Raw genomic sequence first — 13,238 nt, forward strand, 5'->3', positions numbered from 1 at the left:
GGTGGTGGTGGTGTAGGAAGGGGGTGTTGAGGGGCCACACGGTGTCAGGTCTCCCACATGTACAACATATGCTGCAGCATATCTAGTACTACTAAAACATATGCTGCAGTCATCTAGTACTACTTTTATTCACCTTTCTTCCCTTTGTTGTAGCTACTTCTGCAACAGTGTGGCCGTGTCTATATTCAGCTGTGGTGCTGGCAAATTTGGTTGCAGTGCTGGCAGTGCACTGCTGGCACAACCTCAGGTTGTGGCACTGCAGACTCGACCAGGGTGGCGGCTGAGGCTGTGCTCGTTAAGTGCCTAAGTGCAAGCACACATACTTGCTGGGGGTAGCACTCTTTTCATTGAGGTGTTCACCAACTCACACTTCCTGGCCATGGTGCATGCACATCTTTTGCTGGGGGCTTGTAGCACCATTTAGTTGTGGTTTCCACACACCTGGCTGTGAGTAGCAGAAAATCCCTAATGGCACTGGGATCACAGTCAGCAGAGCTACCAGACTCTAATGCTGAGCAACCAATATCACAATCTGTGAATGTGGTAACGCTGGGGACTGAACTCACGTCTGCGCTTGCAATACAGACACTTGAAACACTGGGCTATGTCCTGGGATCTCAGTACTCTTTCTTTTATTACTTTTGGGCTATGCTCAGAGCTTACCCCAGGCCCTACACACAGGGATCACTCCTGGCGGGCTTGAGGGACCCTATGGGTTGATGGATTTGAACTCAGATTGGCTGTGTGCAAGGCAAGTGCCCACTTGCTATACTATCACTCTGGCCCCATCTTTCTACTCTCTTTTAACAAACCACTAAAAATTGTCTGCAAAAGCACACCTTAATTCCCAGCACTGAATGACCTCATGAGTACCACCAGGTATGGCCCTTTAGCCCCCCAGTACCACTGGGAAGGTCCCTGATATCACACAGTCCACTGAGCTGGCTGTGAGTAAACCCTGAGCAGAGTCAGGTGTGCCCCTCTCCCTACCCCAAGCAAACAAAAAACATCCAAATTAAAAAAATAATAATGAAAAAGGAAAATGAGGATAAAGTCACAGTACAGCTTTTGCGTTTTATTTTAGGCCATACCCCCAAGTGCTCAGGGGCTATTCCTGGCTCAGTGCTTCCTTTGGGTGGTGCTGGAACTGAATTTGGGCTTGCTGCAAGCAAGTGTGAGATCCAGACAATTAAGTCAGCTCTCTAGTCACCATAAGTTTGCTTCTAAGGAGAAACGGATACGACAGAAATAACCTCACAAGGTTTTATAGGAGCTAGAATCTACATTTTATACACATTTACACTCGCCATATTTAGAAATTCCTGTGAGGAGAATGACTTCTTGAGATTTTAGTTATGCTAGTCGCTTGTTTAGAAAAATCTTTTATTCCCCCCACCAATAAAGATTAAAGTTAACTTAAATGTCCTTTTTTTTCCCTTGTGAGATTTTTTTTTTCTTCCAGACTTCACGGTCACGGTCCTCCCGTTATTCATTGATTTGCTCGAGCGGGCCCAGTAACATCTCCATTGGAGACTTTGCTGTTACTGTGTCTGGCATATCGAATACTCTCGGTAGCTTTCCGGGCTCTCCGAGAGGGGCGGAGGAATCGAACTCGGGTCGGCCATGTTGGCTGCGTGCAAGGCAAATGCCCTACCGCAATGCTATCACTTCCAGACTTCACTGGCAGAAATCAGGGCTAACCTTGGCTTGTTGCTTGAGCGCTGCTCTGGACAGTGTTCAGGGGTCATCAGTGGGACTGGGGATTAAAACCAGGTGTCCTACCTGCCAGTCCATTGACCTATTTCTCTGGTCTTGAATTTTTATTTTTATTGGTGTTGAGGAGATGGATCTGGAAATGTCACCATGGTATGTCCTACCAGAGAAATGTTCATTTTAATTCTCCTGGGAGAGTTTTGGAACTTTTTTTCTCGGAGCTAGAAGTTCTTGCTACCAGCATAATTTTAGGTCCATGCTAAGAGGTTCCGCTTGGGAAGAAAAGTTCTTTTTCTTGGAGACAACCTTGTTTTGTTTCTTCCAGATCATCAACTAGTTCTTCTTTGGGGAAAGATTTCCTCCTCCTGGGAAGTCTTGCCCTGCCAGCTGTCTTTTCAACACCATTACTAGCCAGGCTTTCTTTTTCCCTGGATTTGAGATGGAATGATCTACCATTCCATTCTCCTCAGGATCATCCTCAAGGGTTTGCGTTTCTTCTTTTTAGACCCTTTACTTGTTTCCTCACTTCACCTCCTTCTGGAGGGAGTCCTGCCATTTTCTGAAGATGAGAAGGCAATCGCTGCTAGGCATTTTGTTTTTTCCTCCTCCAAGAGTTTCTGCTCTGATTTCTCTAGCTTCCTAGAATTTTAGCAGCTGTTTCCTCTGTCTGAACCACTGCCTCCTCTATGACATCCAGATTCTTTGCCCGCCTCTCCCCTTCTCTTAGCTGCTTGCTGTTGCAATGACTGAGGACAGCACACACTTACTTGTGCCTGTTAAGGTGGCACATGTTTAACTGTTGTGCTGGTACATGAAATTTGTTGTGGAGTGAGGGGATCCCAAATAGCAGTACTCCAGGGTCACACACAGCATGTGGACAGTGCGATGGTGTGAACTAGTGTTGGCCTCATGCTGACAAGGCAGGGACTCTTCCACTAAGTCACTCCCTGGAACTGACATGCAGATTCTTCCAGGAAATCTCCCCAGGCTTCCAGAAGGATAGTTACTCCTCATCCTGTTCTCAAAGTTTCTCCCCAAATGCACTAGGGGGAAACTTAAAGAAGCAATTGATATGTGAAGCAATATTGCATTTATTTGTCAAGTAGCAGAAATAAGGCCTTTACTCATAGCAGCAATTTGGTCAATGAAAGTGAAATGGAAAAATCTGATGACATTTCAATATCTTTAGAGTTTTGGAAACTTGGACCCTTGGCTGAGCTCTGGGAATCACTGAGACATGGGAACTGGTCAAACCGTCCTTAATTAGGAGTTCCCAAATAATTTCTTCTAGACATGGTAAATTTGGTAGCATTAAGAAAATACTTGGGAAGTTCTGATACTTTATACTACAGTCCAGACCATCTGTACAGTCCTGTATTCATCTAATGATCTTGGAAATTTTTATTTGTTGGTTTGGTTTTGGGTGACACCCAGTAGTACTAAGAGGTTCTTTCTTTTTTTTTTATTTTTTTCATTTCTGTGCCATACCTGGCAATTCAGGGGTTATTCCTTGTTCTGTGCTCAGGATTCACTCCTGGCAGTGCTCAGGGGACCATACAGGATGCCAGGGAACGAACCTGGGTTGCTGTATGCAAAGCAAATGCCTAACCACTGTACTATCGTTCCGGTCCCTCAGAGGTTCCTTCTTGCTCTTTGCTCAAAAGATGCTGGGGGAACAAATGTGGTGCCAGAGATTTGAACCATGGTTAGTCACATGCAAGACCTTCCCACTGTATCTCTAGCACTCTTAGTAATTACTATTATTATTATTATATTTGCTTTTGGGGGTCCACACCTGGCAGTGCTATGTGGTTACTCCTGGCTCTGCACTCAGGAATTACTTCCAGCGGTGCCTAGGGGACTATATGGGATGCCAGGGATTGAACATGGGTTGGTTGCATGCAAGTCAAGTGATCAACTCACTGTATTACCACTCTGGCCCCTCTTCTTAATAGTTACTACAAATACAAAACAGACAATGTTTGTCTCCTTTATCTCACCAACAAGGAGAATTGACCCTGGCTTCTAGCAGAGTGCTTAAGCTTTGTCTGCACTGTCACCTCTTTTTGTTATTTCTCTTTTATAACATTATTAATACTTTCAGGGGCCAAAATAGTAGTAAAGGGGTTAAGGAACTTGCCTTTCATGGGGCCAGGTTTGATTTGGTCCCTGGCACTGCACATGGTCCCCTGAGCAATGTCAGGAATGATCCCTGAATAGACTGAATAGAGTCATGAGCAAACCCTAAGCAAAGCCACTTGTGACCCCTTAGAACAAATAATATAACAAAAAGAAAAGATTGTGGTCCCTTTTACAAATATTCTACTATTCTGAATGTCCTACTATAAACTGTACATCACACTCTTCTTTTTTTTTTTTTTTTGGTTTTTGGGTGACATTCAGCAATGTTCAGGGGTTACTCCTGACTCAGCACTCAGGAATTACTCCTGGCAGTGATTGGGGGACCATATGGGATGCTGGGGATAGAACCCCAGTCAGCGCGTGCAAGGCAAATGCCCTACCCACTGTACTACAGCTCTGGCCCCAATATCACACTGTTCCTATGTTGGCAGTTTTCACCTTCAGAACAATTATCAGTCATTTCATCTTAATCGTAACCTTTTTGGGGCTAATCAGAGTTCTATTGATTATTTTCCCCATTGTTCTTACTTGTGCAGTCTCTGCATTTTCCAGCATCTCTTCAAATTCCTGATACTCTTCATCATCGGGTTCTGCACCCGAGAGACGAGCTGCCCGAGCCATGAAATATGGAGGCAACTCTCCAATGGCTGTGCCGACACCCTAAGTGAGAAAACAAAATGCTCGCATGAGATGCTGTCCCAACATAGCACCACTAAACAAGTCAGATCTGTATTTTCCTATAATACCAAAAGCATCCTGGATGCAAATGTATTAGTGAGCAAAGTAGAGACTACAGAATCAGAAGGATGAGTCTGAACCCGGACTCTTAACGCGAAAATGCAATGCTAGGCAAAATAACTCTTAAAACTCCTTAGACCGCACCCAGTAATGTGTCTCAGTGCAGGGGACCTGCCTGGCACAGGTCACAGGTTTAACTCTGGGCACAGCTGAGTCGCGCTGCCAGTATGATTCCCAACAAACTCTACTCTGTGTGTGTGTGTGTGTGTGTGTGTGAGAGAGAGAGATGTGTGTGTGTGTGTGTGTGTGTGAGAGAGAGAGAGAGAGAGAGAGAGAAAGAGAGAGAGAGCACACCAGAACCAAGTGTGTCGGCCCTACACATCACAAGAAAAGGAAGGAAATGGGGAAACAATCAACTCTTTTGGACAATTCCTGGTGTACTACAGACTTGAATTAATGTTAGTTCACTAGCATCTCTGCACTGTTTTCATTTTGTTTTGTTTTGTGCTGGAGTTTAAATCAAGGCATTATATATGCAACATAGATACTCTACCACTAAGCCAGACCATTGGTACCAAGGCTGCTAATCTGTTATTCCCCCTTCCTAATATTCTGACTTGATTACAGAGTTTATGAGTATAGTACTTTTTTTTTCTTCTTGGGTCACACCCGGCTATGTCCAGGGATTACTCCTGGCAGAGTTCGGGGGACCATATAGGATGCTGGGAATTGAACTTGGGTTAGCCACGTGCAAGGCAAATGCCCTACCTGCTGTACTATCTCCCCAGTCCCAAGTATAGTATTTTTAAAATTTTTAAAAAATTTTTTTTCTCCGCCCTCCCAAGTATAGTATTTTTTTAAGAGGAGTATTTTCTAAGAAACCTGGTGCTGAGGAAGATGCTTTAGGCTGAATAAAAATTTTCAGTGTAGAGTTGAAACTTTTAATAAACTGTGGTCAGGAAGCCCCTTGGAAAATCAATATTAGGATGGGTAACTTTTCACCACAGGAAAAATGTTTATTTCCTCGGGACATTCATGGAGTGACTCATGTTTCAGTCACTTGACTTGTGGATTCTTGTTTTCGAAGACAATTCCCGCCTCCCCCCCCAATCATCATAGGACATAAGGATGAAAACAAAGGAAAAGAAGTCAGAAAATTTGTTCAGATTTAAATGGCTTAAACACAATGTAAGTAATAAAGCAAGAAGCACATTCTTTAGGAAATTTCTCAACTTTGAGCCACCCTATCTGCTCCAAGTTATAGAATAAAAGAGCACTAGCAGTTCTCAGGAGCAACTTTAGGCCTTTAGGTTTGCTCGGATCTAATGCTCTGTCTGAAAAGAATCCCAAAGGAACAGTGAGATAGGCAGACAACTGATAATCAGTTTTATATTTCAATATGTAGAGCCAATGATCTCCAAGTGAGACTGCATTAGACAATGTGAAACAAGAATTCTGAAGGGGGTGGGGGGAGGGGGGAGGGAAGACATAAATGCCAAAAGAACAAGTCACATTTAAAGAATAAAGAGAGAAAAAGGAGGGAGGGCAGGTTGTACTCCTGGAAGTAGTATAAAGGAATAACACACAAAAAAATCAAGCTTTGCTGACAAAGAGTCAGAGAGACAGGACAGAGATCAAGGCACTTGCCTGCAGCCAACCCTGGTTCAACCCACCAATACTGCTTATGGTACCCAAACGTGTCAGGAGTGATCCCTGAACACAGAGCCAGGAGTAATCCCCAAGCACCTCAGGGTATGGCATAACCCTCACTCCCCTTTCAAAAGATTCTCCAAAACAAACCCAACTCTACCAACAAGAAAAGTTAATGGTATCCAACTTTGGAAGAAGACAAATAACCACTTTAGTATTAAAAATCCTGGCAAATAAGGAATCAAGTAATTATCATGCCATCTCTATTTAAAAAATGGTGAGACGTTTCTCTTCATGATAGTTAGGGGCCAGGGAGATAGTAGAGTGGGGTAGGTACATGTTTTGCTTGCAACTGACCTGGGTTTGAACAGCACTGCACAAGGTCTCCTGAAAACCACTAGGAGTAATCCCCGAGCACAGAGCCAGGAGTAAACTCTGAGCACCTCCGATTCAGTCCCCAACCCCAAAACCAAATAAAAACAAATTAGTCAACAAATAATGAAAAAAGTGCTACTATCAGATTATCACCATTTATTAGTTCCTAGTAGTGGACTTAATAATAGTGCTGAAAGATAGTTATTGTAACGTGATAGAAATACCAAAACTATGGTATAAAATATTAACGTAAAACACACTGTCACTCATCTGCAATTGTTTGTTCATTGCAGCACTCTTTACAATAGCCAGAATCTGGAAAAAACCTGAGTGCCCAAGAACAGATGACTGGTTAAAGAAACTTTGGTACATTTACACAATGGAGTACTATGTAGCTGTTAGAAAAGATGAAGTTATGAAATTACATACAAGTGGTACTACATGGAAAGTATCATGTTAAGCGAAATGAGTCAGAAAGAGCGGGATAGACACAGAAAGATTGCATTCATCTGGGGAACATAAAGCAACAAAAAGGGAGAATAACACCCAGGAATGGCTGAGATTAGTACCAGGAATTTTGCTCCATGAATGGAAGGCCAGCCACAGGCTCTAGGTGAAAAGGAAGCTCAGATAGAGAAGAGAGTACCAAATGAAGGGTGTTGTGAGGGTCCTCCCAGGGTGGGAGAAGCATGCTAAAAGTAGTCGATAGACCAAACATGATTGCCACTCAAAGCCTCTCTTGCAAAACACAGTATCCAAAAGAAGAGAGAGAGAACAAGGGGGAATACCCTGCCACAGAGGCAGGATGGGACGGGGGTGGGGGGAGATGAGGGTGGGGGGGGATGCTGGGACCCATGGGGATGGATGACGGGCACTGGTGTAGGGATGGGCACTTGATCATTGTATAACTGAAACCCAAGCACAAAATTTGTAAGCCTATAACTGTACCTCATGGTTTTTCACTAATAAAAAAAGAAAAAAAAATACACTGTCACTGTCCTCCCGCTGTTCATCGATTTGCTCGAGCGGGCCCAGTAACGTCTCCATTGTGACAATTGTTAATGTGTTTGGCATATCAAATACGTCACGGGGAGCTTGCCAGGCTTTGCTGTGAGGGTGAGATACTCTTGGTAGCTTGCCGGGCTCTCCCAGAGGGGCGGAGGAATCGAACTCCGGTAGGCCATGTTGGCTGCATGCAAGGCAAACGCCCTACCTGCTGTGCTATCGGTCCAGCCCATGTAAAATACACAAGAGTATAAAATACATTTGTAGAAATGCATACATAAATAAATCAAGCCTCTCAAACAATTAACTTACAGGAAACCCCTGAAACAAAGAACATAATTAAACTATGTCAATTCAAACAATCAGTAAGATTCAGATGGTAGGAAACAAAACTTGACAGATAATTCAATTTTTTTGGTTTGTTTTTGGGCCACACCAGTGATGCTCAGGGGTTACTCCCAGTTCTGTGCTCAGGAGTTACTCCTGGTGTTGTTTGGGAGATAGCGTGGGAAGTTGGGGACTGAACTCAGATTGGCTGCATGCAAGGCAAATGCCCTACCCACTGTACGACAGCTCTGGTCCCAATAATCCAATTTCTTTAACAAATTTTAAAAGAAAAAAACAAAGATAAATATTTATCTGATGTCTTAAACATTTTTTCATAGCAAAAAGCAGGAAGAAAAGTTAACTGCAACATTTTTTTAAAAACATGAACTTCTCTAAAGCCTGTTAGGTCAAATGTTCAAAAGTTCTGAAAGCAGTCATATGATTTAAACACATGACATGTTTCCTTAAAGTTAAAAGGGAAGCAACGAATTTAAATCTGGAATTACATATTGTCATATTTAACTGATCATATTTATTTCCAAATTTTAATTATAATAATTTTTCCCATATCAGCAAGGAACAAGAATGGTGAGCAATAGTCAATACTATAGTATTACACAAAATGGAAAAATAGCAATTCTAAGGTAAGTTCTCAACAACACACTGTATCCTAAACACAGATTAATTTAGTCAGTAATCTCCAGATAGTAAATCCCATGTTTTCAGAATTCTTAAAAAAGAGTTCTACAGAACTTGCGAAATCAGAACAAAGCTGTGCAACAGTAACAACTTTTCAGTGCAGGTTGATTAAAGGGATAGAATGTTTGGCATCTTAACTGCAAAAGAGAGACGAATGACATTTGATCAAATTATTCACAAAGCTCATTCAATCATCTATATAAATCAACTAATCACCCTAAATTCCTTGCTTCTTGAACTGGAAAAGAGAAAAATGCATACTAAAATGCACAAAATACAAGGCCAGATAAAGTACAGCAGGCAGGGTGCTTGCCTTGGACACATTCAAACGAGATTCAGTCCCCAGCACTCCATAGAGTCCCCTGAGTGACTCCTGAGTGCACAGCCAGTCAGGAATAAGCCCAGAGCACATATGGGTATGACCCAAAATGTGATCTCTCCTTTAAGTGTCAATTTTTATTAAAAAATAGGCAGTAGTCGTGGGGGGTAAGGGGATCAGGCATAGTGAGATACAAAATTTTCATACATTTTCTTTTATTGAAATACTTACTGAAATTCTACTAGCCACTTGGTGGTGAAAAATAATATAAAATAAATTATTTTGGACCTGCTACAAGGGCAGGCTTGAGAGGTGGTTGGGAAAGTGGGGACACAGTGGAGGGAAGGTGACAGCGGTTGTGGGACTAGGGTTGGAATATTGAAAGCCTGTAACAAATCATCATTAACAACTTTGTAAACCACAGTTTAAATAATGTGGAGGAATAGAAGAAGAAATCTGAATGGCAAAACGGCACATGAGAAAACACTCTACAGTACTAATCATCAGGGAGATGCAGATCAAAACAACAATGAGATATCATCTCACACCACAGAGACTGGCCCACATCCAAAAGAAGAAAAGCAACTGGTGTTGGTGTGGATGTGGCGAGAAAGGGGACCCTCCTTCACTGCTGGTGGGAATGCCAACTGGTTCAGCCCTTTTGGAAAACAGTATGGACGATTCTCAAAAAATTAGAAATTGAGCTCCCATTTGACCCAGCAATACCACTCCTGGGAATATATCCCGGAGAGGCAAAAAAGTACAGTCAAAATGACATCTACACTTCTACCTTCATTGCTACACTGTTCACAATAGCCAAAATTTGGGGAAAAAACAGCGTGCCCAAGAATAGATTACTGGTTAAAGAAACTTTGGTACATCTACATAATGGAATACTATGCAGCTGTTAGAAAAGATGAAGTCATGAAATTTACATACAAGTGGTTCTACATGGAAAGTATCGTGCTAACTGAAATGAGCCAGATAGAGAGGGACAGACATAGAAAGATTGCACTCATCTGGGGAATATAAAGTAACAGAATGGGAGTTGAACACCCAAGAATAGTTGAGATAAGTACCCGGAGGTCTGCTCCATGGCTTGGAAGCCGGCAGCACATGCTGGGAGAAAAGGCAGTTCAGATAGAGAAGAGAACACCAAGTAAAGTTTGGAGGACTCGCTCGGGATGTGAGATGTGTGCTGAAAGTAGACTATACAACAAACACGATGGCCACTCAATATCTATATTGCAAACTACAAGACCCTGAAGGAAAGAGTGAGCAAAAGGGTATGCCCTGCCACAGAGGCAGGGTGGGGTGGGGGGAATGGGGTGTGGGGGTGGGAGGGCTACTAGGATCATTGGTGGTAGAGAATGGGCACTGGTGGAAAGATGGGTACTCGATCAGCACGAAAATTTGTAAGTCTACAACTGTACCTCATGGTGTTTCACTAATATAAAAAAAAAATAAATAAAATAAAGCGGAGGAAACAAAACACTGGGGGTGGAGGACTCAGAGAGATAGTGTAAGTATTAGGGCCCTGGCCTGGCATGGGTCGCCCCAGAATCCTGTGGGAGTGACCTCCAAGTACAGAGCCAGGAAAATCTACAAAATCCCATCAGGTATGGCCAAAAATTCTCTTAAAAAAAAAACTGGGGGGAGAAAAGTAGATCATTCCCATCTAATACCCTGCACCAAAAATTGATTCAATAAAAACTTGGATGTACAACTTGTACCATAAAACTCACAGAAGAAAACAAGGGCAACATGCTCCTCACTTAAGCCTCCAAGATACTTGGACACGTCACTCTAATAAGGGAAACTAAAGCACAATTAAACAAATGGAACTCCACTGAACTAAAAAGCAAATGAGAACTGTATCAAAACAAAGAACTTCCTACTGGGAGAATGGGAGAAGATTCTTGAATATCATATGTTCAACAAGGAATCAATATCCAAACTGTGCGAAGAACTCATAAAATAATTCTCAAAATATTTCAAAGAGCCTCAATATCAGGCTTTAAAGAAAACATTCAGATGGCCAACAGTCACACAAAAAGATGTTCACCAATCTCTTATTAGGGGAATGAAAGTCAAAACAACAATGAGCGATTTTCTCACACTTGTGAGAATGACTACTAGCCAAAAGACAAGAACCAAAAGCACTGGAAATAAAGTGAAGAGAAGGAAATGCAAACTGGTGCAGCTAATAAGAAAAAGCAGTATGGAGACTCCTCAAGAAGTTAAAAATAAAGGGTCAGGATATCAATCAGTGACCAGTTACCTGCTACTTATATCTGAGGGCTTGAGTTTGTTCCCTAGCACCACAAAGCAAACGAAAATTAGTCAAAGAAAGGCTAGAGAGATAGTATAAGGTTAAGGTGCTTGTTTTGCTCCACCCCTGGCTCTGCACAGTATCCAAAGCACCACTAGGAGTGAAACAACCCACAAAGCTGAGTAGCAGCGCCTGAGTACTGGACATGCTCCAAACAACTCTCCTCCAATGCCCCTGGTTCCTGGCCCCAGAAAGAACCATGGGGGAAAAAACCCCAAAATCCATATAGCCTAGTCATTCTACTTCCAGGCACCAATCCAAATAATAAAACAGCATTTTGAAGAGACATTTTGAACAAATTTTCTATCGTGGGATCTTTATAATTGCCACGAACTGAAAAAGTGCCTATCCAGTGACTAACAAATAAAGATGTAGCGGAGGGGCTGGGTGATGGCGCAGAGGCTGAAACACTTGTTCTGCAAACATGAGACCCCCTTTCAATCCCCAGAGCCACACACCTATGCGGAGTCCTGGCAGCTCGTCTGTGCTCCCTGGCACAGTCATAGTGAGGTGTGAGAGAGCCCATGTTCACAGAACACAAACAAGCATGTGTGGGATGTGACCTGCTCCTGACATCAGATCAGCATCATTAACAGAGGCAAGAAGACAGGGAATACAGTCATTCGGCCATGTTCAAACATACAGGGACCTGGGGGTAGTGTGCTTAGTGAAATACAGAGAAAGAAAAAAACTGGTTTCACTCATGTGGTCGATAGAGAAAACAAACTGACAAGCCAAATGAAACAAAAATAAACCACTGGATTATAAAATCAACTAACCAGGACAATGAAGGAAATATGTATGATGACATACAAAACCAAACTTTTAGTGCAGTATATATACATCTGTTAATTTTCAATATATACCAGAAATTGACATAATATTACATAATAAAATATTACTTCAACTGAAAATGCTTTTTTGGTTCTGTTTTTTAATTATTTTTGTTTCTGGGTCACACTTAGCTCTGCTGAGGATTTATTCCCGACTCTTCTGCTGAGGGGTCGACTCCTGGTGGGACTCTGGGGGCCCTCCAGCTATGCTATGCCTTTGGTCTCACTGAAAATGTTAAAAAAAAATTCTAATTGGGGGAAAGGAAAATCCTGAGTTTTTGTACTTGAAGGTAAGCGGGTTCTGGAGCAAAGCTGGAGAATAGAAAAAATATTTTTTTGTTTTTAGGCCATATTTGACAGTACTCAGGGCACCATAAGTGCTCCTGGGATTCAAACCAGTATTTTAGCTGCCGCAGCCACAAACAAGTGGCTTACCTCCTTTACTATATATACTTCTTCAGTCTTTGGAGAGAAGAAAAAGAGTTTTTTGTTTTTGTCTTGGGTCACACCTGGAGGTGTTCACAGGTTACTCCTGGCTCTAAATTCAGGAGTTAATCCTGGAAATGCTTGGGGGATCATATGGAATGCTAGCGATCAAGCCCAGGTTGACTGCAGGCAAAGCAAGTGCCTTACCTGCTGTACTATCTCTCTAGCCCCTAGAAAAAAAATTTTTAATTATAACACTGTGATTTACATGTAACCTGCCCACACGGCAGAGTCTGGCAAACTCCCCGTGGCGTACCCAATATGCCAAATACCAGTAACAATGATGGGTCTCATTCTCCTAACTCTGAAAGAACCTTGAATTTGGCACTTTTTAAAAAATCTCAGGGCTAGGACGAAGGAGACGTTACTGGGGCCTGCTCGAGGCAATCGACGAATAACAGGATGGTCGTGATCGTGATCGTGATTTACATAGTGGTTCATAATACAGTTGTTTCAGGCATTCAGTGTTCCAACACCAATCCTACTACCATCTGTGTGATCTTCCCTCCACCAATCTCCCCAGTTTCCCTCCCACCACCAATTCTTCCCCCTTAGCAGGCATCTGCTTGCCCTCATTCTGAAAAGGTCTGAGTTCTCAGCGCGGGGGTGGATCTACTTG

General features: G+C 42.6%; 1 protein-coding gene across 1 annotated transcript in view; it reads right to left on the reverse strand.

Moving 5' to 3' along the window:
* The window catches only part of VMP1 (vacuole membrane protein 1), a 120,167-nt gene that overhangs the window by 49,446 nt on the left and 57,483 nt on the right, over window positions 1-13,238 (reverse strand). Inside the window, exon 7 of the mRNA XM_056126600.1 lies at window positions 4,384-4,515. Coding sequence (XP_055982575.1) covers window positions 4,384-4,515 — 132 coding nt within the window. The remainder of the gene's footprint in view (window positions 1-4,383; window positions 4,516-13,238) is intronic.

The sequence above is a fragment of the Sorex fumeus genome, unplaced genomic scaffold, assembly GCF_029834395.1.
Source record: "Sorex fumeus unplaced genomic scaffold, SorFum_2.1 ptg000063l, whole genome shotgun sequence".
Classification (NCBI taxonomy): Eukaryota; Metazoa; Chordata; class Mammalia; order Eulipotyphla; family Soricidae; genus Sorex; species Sorex fumeus.